The sequence below is a fragment of the Malurus melanocephalus genome, unplaced genomic scaffold, assembly GCF_030028575.1.
Source record: "Malurus melanocephalus ecotype Western Australia unplaced genomic scaffold, MMel_1.1 scaffold_919, whole genome shotgun sequence".
NCBI lineage: Eukaryota > Metazoa > Chordata > Aves > Passeriformes > Maluridae > Malurus > Malurus melanocephalus.
This window is the reverse complement of record NW_026624151.1, coordinates 35,040-44,287: the sequence shown is the minus strand read 5'-3', so window position 1 is coordinate 44,287 and position 9,248 is coordinate 35,040. Positions and strand designations below refer to the sequence as shown.

Genomic DNA, 9,248 nt, shown 5'->3' with positions numbered 1-9,248 from the left:
CACCATGAACACACCATAAATACACCATGAACACACCATAAATACACCATAAACACACTATGGACACACCTTGAACACACCACAAATACACCATGAAGCATCCAATGCCTGGAAACATCGGCAAGGAAAATATGCTGGAAAAAAACCCCAAAAAAACAAACCTAACAAACCTATGCCCAAAATTTGATGTATGTGCACCTCTCAGATAAAGGAGTTTGGGATAAGTTGTGGGTCAAGGGAACAGTATGGTGTCATTCGTAAGAGAGAGCCCAGAAAATTTTCCATGTGCAATTGGTTCAGACTCCCTTGGCACTGATGCTCTCCCCACTATTTTGCTGAAAGTTGCCAGAAAGTTCCTTTGGCTGATTCTGGCTGCTGGCAGGAGTGTTTTCCATCTACACTACAGTGTTAGAAGTTCTCTGTGATCTGCCCTGTGTGGAAGAGGTCCCTGTGGTGTTTCAGATGCCCTGGCATGCTGAATGCTTCAAAAATACTCCAAATACTCCAACTCCTCCTTTAAAGGCACCATTTCAGATGCCCTGGCATGCTGAATGCTTCAAAAATACTCCAAATACTCCAACTCCTCCTCTAAAGGCACCATTTCAGATGCCCTGGCATGCTGAATCCTTCAAAAATACTCCAAATACTCCAACTCCTCCTTTAAAGACACCATTTCAGATGCCCTGGAATGCTGAATGCTTCAAAAATACCCCACCTCCTCTTTTAAAGGCACCATTTCAGATGCCCTGGAATGCTGAATCCTTCAAAAATACTCCAAATACTCCAACTCCTCCTTTAAAGGCACCATTTCAGATGTCCTGGCATGCTGAATGCTTCAAAAATACTCCAAATACTCCAACTCCTCCTTTAAAGGCACCATTTCAGATACCCTGGCATGCTGAATGCTTCAAAAATACTCCAACACCTCCTTTAAAGGCACATCATACCCATGAACAGGGTATATTTGAACTGCAGTTTACCCTGAARCTGTCCTTTAAACAAGCTCAGTCTAGGTAAAAGCAAAACCAAGGGTTTGTTTGGAACATCTAGGAAGACAGCACCATGACTGGGTTTTTGAGGGACAGAGGTGACAGGAAGGAAAAACCAGTCATAAGCTACTTGAGATGATCTTTTAATGGAAGTTCTTGTTGATACACAGAGTAAAAGATGTAATTTTTTCCTCTAACCTTTGTGGGTACATATCTGATGTTGGTCACAAATGTCACAAYAGTCATGAGAGGAAATGCTGGCATGAGGAAGAAGGTTGCCTTTACATCCYACCCTCTCAACAGGGTTTCACTCTTCTTCCACCATGATTTCATTCTTCTTTTTTCCCTCTTCTCCTACTTACCAATGATTTCCTGCTTCACAAATTTTGACTTCTCTTGCTCTTGATCGTTCTCTATTCCACCTCACTGAAAATGCTTCTGTCCTTTTGATAAGTAGTTATCACTTGTATGCTCAGAGAAGAAGCTCCTTTCAGGATGACAGCTTAGCTTGGCTAAGCCCTGGTGACAATAGAGGACAAACACTTTCATCTGCCCATGCAGGGCAGGGTTCAGACACAAAGGAGGGGAAATTGAAATTCAGAAAGTCTTTGAAATTCAGAACCTTCTATTTGATCCAAATGTGACTCGATAACCACACATATGTGGGACTGATATCTGCAGAGCCAAAACATGATATGCTGGAGTCCAGTCAAATTCGTAATTAATCACTCTGCAATCATGGTAAGTGTGGAGGTGAGAGATACTGTGACATTACTGGTAAATGCTTTGGTGTTGGCAACTATTTCCAGGTAGAGAAAAGGAACAGAGGAGAATTATCGAGGGATTAATTTTATTCTTGCTTGAATGTGGTTTCAGTTGACTGAAACCAGACCTGAACGTAGTTTTGTGTATCAGTTGAACTGGATTGGTTTTGATCCATGCCTTCCATTAAAATGACACACACATCTGTGTATCCAAGACTGCAGGATGGTGTGGATATATTTGCTGGGCTTGCTGCCATCTCTAGGGGTATTTGGCTGACTTTGTAATGACTACAGACCAAGTTCTAACTTCACAAAAYTCCAGGTTGTGTTTGGCCCATACTTAGGGCTGCCAGCAATGATGGCTCAGAAATATTCCTCAGAGCAGAGTGGAGCTGSTCCCAAGAGAATGAGCTGACACAGGCCTTGCTTTGTATTATTTCCTGTTCCACTTAAAGGTGTAAAGATTATTCTACAAATTATCAGGAACTTTCTGCTTCTGTATTACAGTTTGTGGTAGCATTGGCTGGCATTGGCAGCAAAGCATTCTCAAAAGAGTTGTCAGCTTTGGCATTTGCTCCTATTGATGTATCTCTTACCTCCTCCTCATCATTTCGAAGCTACAGAGAAAAAGAACAATATTTTTTTTTTTCTTTGTTTCAACCGCTATGTTGTCACCTCAGGGTTTTTCTGCTGGCCTGCAAACAGGGATTATTCAAAGCAGAATCACTCGGTCCCTCTTTGGGGGGTGACCCGAATTGTGCAATTCTCAGTTTTGGATGCATTAAACAATCCTTGAAATTGCTAATGAGCAATCTATTCTTACTCTGTGTAGCCAAAATTTCAGTTATGGGTACGACTGAGTTGCAGCTCCTCAGCAAATAAGTAAAGTCTAATGCTTGAGGTAAACTGTGTGCACTCTTMTGCTGCTGAGTTTTTGAAGTTTAACTATGGGGCAAAGGAAAACAAAAATGAAGACATTGCCTTTAATAATTTATTCTACATATTTGATTTCAAACAGATTATTAAATGCTCATACATATATTACATATGCATTTTAACTTACTCTCCAGACACAGTCAGCGAGTCACTTTCTACAGTCTGCTCATGAAATATCTGATGTAAAGAGTCRAGAGCAGGATTACTGTGGGTTATATCTCACTTTGTGATTATTTGACCTCTKTATTGTGGGCTGAGATAACTGGAAAATGAAGATGATACCTGATTTTAATTCTCTGCCTGCCCACCCCATTGGAGGTTGTGCTCTTTACAGCAGGGCTAAGAGAAAAATGAACATCTGTAGTTGTGTAAATCTGTTCAATCTCACCTTTATCTGCAATTTCAGCTAAACCAGAGTGCAGAACCACTCGTGTAGAGGCAGAACTTTCCTTCTGCAGTAGTGACAACCTGTAACAGAGAGACAGGGAAACAGGCTGCAGGAGGAACCATCTGAAWTTACCACAGCCAAAATAGCCTGAGGCTGTCTGCCAGAGACCTAAAATGAATCAGGGAAGTGAAACTTTTTAAAAAAATGCTAAATTAGAAATTTACACAACAAGCCTTTGAATTCTGGAGCTAAAATACGTGAGCAAGTGTGAGCGTTTCAGTATTGTCAAGAAGTAAATGCAGAGAGTCCATGATGGCATTTGAAACTTCAATTTCTCTCATTAACTTTAATGGAGATTTGATGCAATGCTTCYCTTTTATGCTTCTGAATGAATGACTAAAGGACTCAGTTGCTCAGCAATAACTGATAAGCATTCCTGCCCCTGGCTGGTAATGGGAAAGACTGCTTTGACTTAGCAACACAGAAATTTGCCTTTTTTAATGTTGCCTGGGTCAACAACAATCACTCCAGACTATGCTTACCCAAAGCTGTTTTTCTTCTTTTTTTTTTTTCTTAATCTGGTTCAGAAAAAATTTAAATTTAAAAAAATCACAGATATTGTTGATGTCTCAAGGTTACATTTTCACTCCCCATTCTGTTTCATCCCAGATGTGTCTCCATAAGAACCAGATATAATCTCACTTACATTCTCACCATCATTTACTGACACAGAACCTGTCTTTTTAGTGCATCACTTAACCACTAGCATCACCTATTCTCTTTTCATCAACACTGCATGAGGTTCCTTCCTTTTTGTTTTGCAGCAGACATAGGCTGTTCTCAAAATCCTGCTGGGATTTTTTTTTTTTCACAAGGGGATACAAGAAAAAGCCGTCCCTTATTTTTGATCCTCAGTGTGTGCAATTTCTGCCTTGGTGAAATTTCATCTGCCCACTCTAACACTGTCTTTTCAAGTCCCTTTGCCTCTCATCTGTGATCTTCTACTTCGTTTGAAATGCTGCCTCACCAGCTGTCTTCCCAGTTTTTCTGGGTTTCCTTATTTCCTGGTCAAATCTCTTCATCAGCACTTCTTTGGTCCTTTTCCCAGAGTYCCCAGTGTTAGTTGCCCTAATGCAGAAAAGGAATCTCATGCAAAGAGAATAATCAAATGAAAATAAAAGTTTTCACGTCAGAAAACTGAATTCCCTTGAGCTCATTTTCCTGGTTGTTCAAGGAAGCTTCCTCCAATTCAGAATGTTGTCTATAAAAAATCTCTTCTCAAATTCAAAATTTCATCTTTTTCACATCACTTTCAGTTTGATACCATTCTTGGTAGCATTGAACAATATTATTTTCCCAGGTCAGAATAAATAATCTCTTCTGAAACTCAAAATTATGCCTTCATCTTTTTCATATCACATTCAGTTTGATACCATTCTTGGTAGCACTGAACAATATTATTTTCCCAGGTCAGAATAAATAATCTCAAATTCAAAATTACCCCTTCGTCTTTTTCACATCACTTTCAGTTTGATACCATTCTTGGTAGCATTGAACAATATTATTTTCCCAAGTCAGAACATGTGAGCATCCATGCTGTGCAGAATGGTCAATTCCATCATTCCTAGCATAAATATTGTATAATGCGTTGATACTGCTGACACTCACACATATCAATATTTTGTTAACACCGCTGGTACAACATATGGAATCYCTTTCAAAGTTTAAGCACATGATTGAAAATCCTGACACATCCCTTTTCTGTGCACTGTGGAGCAGACTACAACTTGAAAGTGTGTCCCTTCCTTCTTTTAGTGTTACTTCTGGCTTGAACAAAAATGCTGAATGGTGCACAAGTCCAGCACATTTTCAGCCACTTCCCACCACAAGCCCCCGAGCAGATGATAAAGGATGTTTGCAGTGGGACCATACATTCACTGCCTGGYGGTCTTCCTGCAGACCAGGAGAGAGGAGGAATTACTTTTTTTTTTTTTTCCCCCTAAAAAAAGGACTAGATAAACATGCCTGGAAATGGCAAATCTCTTGACTGATGGAGCAGCTTTTCCCAATGCCTTGGGTTACTCTGTGGCAGGCTTGCTTCCCTCTCCCATTTTAAAAGGGAAAAAAATCAAAGTTGTAACAAAAAAAGCAGAAGGAAAGACCAAGGGATGTGATTAATAAAGTGAGGGCTCTTGCCAAGAAAGGCTGAGTTTTCCAGCGGCCATTTTACCACCCTCACTTCTTGATTAAACTAAGCTGTTATTTAATGAGACCATCTCGTTTTGCAGATGTGGGTGTTGAACATCCTCCCATGTGTTTTGTTTTTCAGGAGGCAGCACAGGGACCTCCCCAACCACCTCCAGCACGGGCACCCCATCGCCATCTGCATCTTCTCACCTTCTCTCTCCATCCTGCTCTCCCCCAGCCTTCCATCTGGCCCCCAACACTTTCAACGTTGGCTGCAGGGAGAGCCAGCTTTGCAACCTCAACCTGTCCGATTATCCCCCGTGCGCCAGGAGCAACATGGCAGCTCTGCAGAGCTACCCAGGGCTGGGTGATGGGAGCTACAACCGGCTGCAGAGCAGCACWGCCTCTGCCTCTCAGCCTTCCGAATCCTTCATGCCTCAGAGGACTCCCTCCTTGATCTCAGGAATGCCGGCTCCTTCCTCCCTGCCCAGCAACAGCAAGATGGAGCCGTACAGCGGCCAGCTGGGATCSTTCCCCAGCTCCCAGTTCCAGTATGTCATGCAAGCGGGCAGCCCTGCCTCCACCTCGTCCTCCTCACACATGTTTGGTGGTGGCCACATGCAGCAGAGCTCCTACAACGCCTTCTCCCTGCACAACCCCTACAACCTCTAYGGATACAATTTCCCCGCGTCCCCCAGGCTGGCGGCGAGCCCGGAGAAACTCACCACCTCCCAAAGCACTTTACTCTGCTCTTCCCCGTCCGGAGGGGCCTTTGGAGAGAGGCAATACCTTTCCACGGGGATGGATCACGGGATGCACATGATCAGCCCTCCCTCTGGCAACCAGCAGACGGCCACCGCCTGTGACAACAGACAGTACGGGGCGGTTCAGGGCTCCTCCTCACAGATGTCTGTGCACATGGTCTAATACCAGCCATGCCCTTCCTTGGCACTGAAGGCAGCCAGACCTTCATCGTTCCGCGGGTGAACCCATCCCAGTACCCTTTTGYCTTCAAACTTATAGTGGAACTAGTATTGTAATGATAAATGAGAACATAAGCCATCCAGGTGTGTGCCACAGAACCTTGTGGAGAGCCTTGTTGTGTCCCAGGGCCTCCAGACTGGCATGGAACATCTGCTTTTTCCTGACATTGCAGAGAAGAGGGCATGACTTTAACGAGAACCTGCAGAGAAGCAGCTGAATTTTCTGTGCATGCATTAACTTTCAGCAGTGTGAGCTTTTTCGGCGTGGAGGGACCCGTTCYGCTGTGCTTTCTCCTCTGGGTGCTGAAGAAGGGCAGTCTCCTTTCTCAGAGGGCTTCATCCTCTGAAACATCACTGCCCATGGCTCTAGAGACCTCCCCCTTCCCAGACCATTCCTCGCTGATGGAGAGGCTCAGCCCAATTCTGAAACCAACAGTGGCCTTTGGGTCCTTCTGCTGTAGCACAAGAATGGCCCCGCTGGGCTGGAGCTTCTCCCAAAGAGGTTTCTGCATTTTCACCGTGGCTGTTTCTTCATGAAGGTTGAGCTCACCAACACCCAGMCTGCAGATGGAGATGGGAGAGAGAGAAGAGAGATGAGTTTTAGCTCATGAGTGAGTCTCAGACAGAAGTGGGGATGGAACTTTGGAAAGATGAATGGGGGGAGAGGGCTCAGCTTCTGCTGACTTGACTGGAATAAAGCAGSGAAACCAAAGGGATGGCAGCCTCTGTGGGGAATTGGTGTGTCCCACAATTCTGTGTCCCACAGCACTCATCCCAGCGGGAAGAAACTGTCCAGACTGAGCTCATGGGGAAGAGCAATGAAAAAAAGAGAGCTCTACAGAAGTGCAGCTGACCTTGCATGCGAGAGTTGCCGTAGAAAACCATTAGCGTTTCAAAAACAGTGAGGTTGAGTATTTGCCAATCTTCCACCTGCCACATGATCTCTGTTTAACCAAATAGATCATTGCCTTTTAACATCTTTCTTTTCTTTTTTCCTTATTCTTTTATTTTTTTTTCTCTTCAAATCCTTTAAAAATAAGAAAACAATTGTAGCTTGGTGCAAGCTATGCATTTAAGTTGTGTGAAAATGCAAATACCGAGTAACAGAATACAGATATTATTGAGAGTTGTTGTGAGGTGTTGTAGATAAATGTATTTATATGCCTAGTGGGGTATTCAATATTATGAATATAAAAGAGGGCAATAAAAATGGTATGTAAAATATGTATGAAGAAAAAGCTGTATAAAGATTTGCCCTATGCACGGAACTCTGTTTCTAAGTGCCAAGCACAGAAAGCGTTAAATAAATCTTTGCAATTGTTCCCTCTGTGTTCTTCTCTGTCTGTGARGCTTCCTCAGTGGTTTTCTGGAGACAGACATTTTCAAAATACTGTCACATGTGTTTGCACAACAGAGGGGATGAAGACACGGTGCTAGATTGTGAAGTCCAGGCAATATTGCAATAAAAATAAAAATAAAAATTCTGTCTTCTCAAGAAATTTAAAAAATTGAGTCCTTGGAATTTGTAAAGTGCCTTCTTCACAGGAAGAGTGTCTTAAAAATAGCTAGAATAATTTTGATTATTGAAGAAGCTCTTCAGAATAATTTTTCACAGTCAGTACAGTCAATGATACTTAAAAATGGCAATATAATTTATTTCTCATTTAAAAATAATTTTAAAATATAATTTGGGGGTATTTGTCAGTTTTTTATTTGCACTGTATTTCTAATATGAGATTGAGACACTGAAAGCTGTGGAGATACAAAGCCCCCTCAAACCTGGCTGCAGAGTTTACAGCTTTCCCTGTGTCAATAAACTCTATTTTTCCTGAACTGAAAAAGCATCAGGAAGGTAGAAAAAAAACTTCAAAGATCAATTCTGCAAGCATTTCTTTATTTTTGTTTTTACAAGGGAAGATAAATATACCAGTGCCATTCCCAGTTCTGTGCCTCTCTGTCTGACTGTATTCTGACTTTTACTGTGTCTGGCCTTGGATGCTGCTGAAAACAGTGGGGAAATTATGGATGGGGGACAATCTGCCCTTCCCCTTGCTGCCTTTTGTTCACCCTCAATAATGAATTGTTGGTTTAATCTTGAAACAGGGAATTTTAGAGCCTTTCTAAAATCCGTTCCAAATCTTCCAGAAACACCCTTCAATCTATGCTTTGATGTCTGCTTTTGACCTTAATTCCTTTTTATGGCAATAATTTCTGCAGGTGAATAGTACGTTGTGTGAATCAGTATTTCCTTCTGCTGGGTCTTGGCATTAGATTGCTCTTTCTTATTTATTCCATTTAATTCTTTGTAAGTGGGTTTGTATTTCAGCTAGAAGAAGAGACTCAACAAAATCATAAATCATTCTCTGTACCAAAATGAATGTTTCTAATCTGGATTAAACAAAATAAGTTTAATTAAAAATTATGACTTGTAACCGTCACCCAAAAAAGCAAAACACATATGTAGGTCACAGCCTCCAATATTAGTGTGAAGAACTCAGTTTCCATGCATTTTAGAATCCTTAGGGAAGAGCTTTGGAATGATCACCCAGACTCCTCAGCAGTGTGATCCTTCAAGTTATTGGATACTTTGTCCCTCATACAACCATATTCTTCAGAAAATCAAATATGAATTCAAATATGAATTGAAGTTTCTTTCAGTATAAAGCATATGAACCRTAGGGTGAGTGTTCATGGACATATTTATAGACATATTTATTTAATTCTTATGGGGCACATGTATAAAATGAGAGAGTTCAGTAGTAGTTATTCCTTAGTGTTTTGTTGCTGCAGGGTCAGAACAGAGAGCATCAAAACTGAAAAAAAAAAATAGGAAAAAACCTGAGACAGTCTTCCCTGTCCAAGATGTAAAGTTATAAGCATACAAATAATAATAGTTGCAAATGTTACACTGGCAGTTTGTGAGGATTAAAAACAAGCTAATACTGAAATGGGCAAAAAWTATTATACTTCTTCCTTGGTAGTGACTGTGCAAAGCAAAAGC

The 9,248-nt window shown here is 41.6% G+C and overlaps 1 protein-coding gene across 1 annotated transcript in view; it reads left to right on the top strand.

Annotated features, from left to right (window-relative positions):
- TBX15 (T-box transcription factor 15) overlaps positions 1-6,191 on the top strand; it is a 105,211-nt gene extending 99,020 nt beyond the window's left edge. Inside the window, exon 9 of the mRNA XM_057386137.1 lies at positions 5,407-6,191. Coding sequence (XP_057242120.1) covers positions 5,407-6,191 — 785 coding nt within the window. The remainder of the gene's footprint in view (positions 1-5,406) is intronic.
- The last annotated feature ends 3,057 nt before the right edge of the window (positions 6,192-9,248 follow it).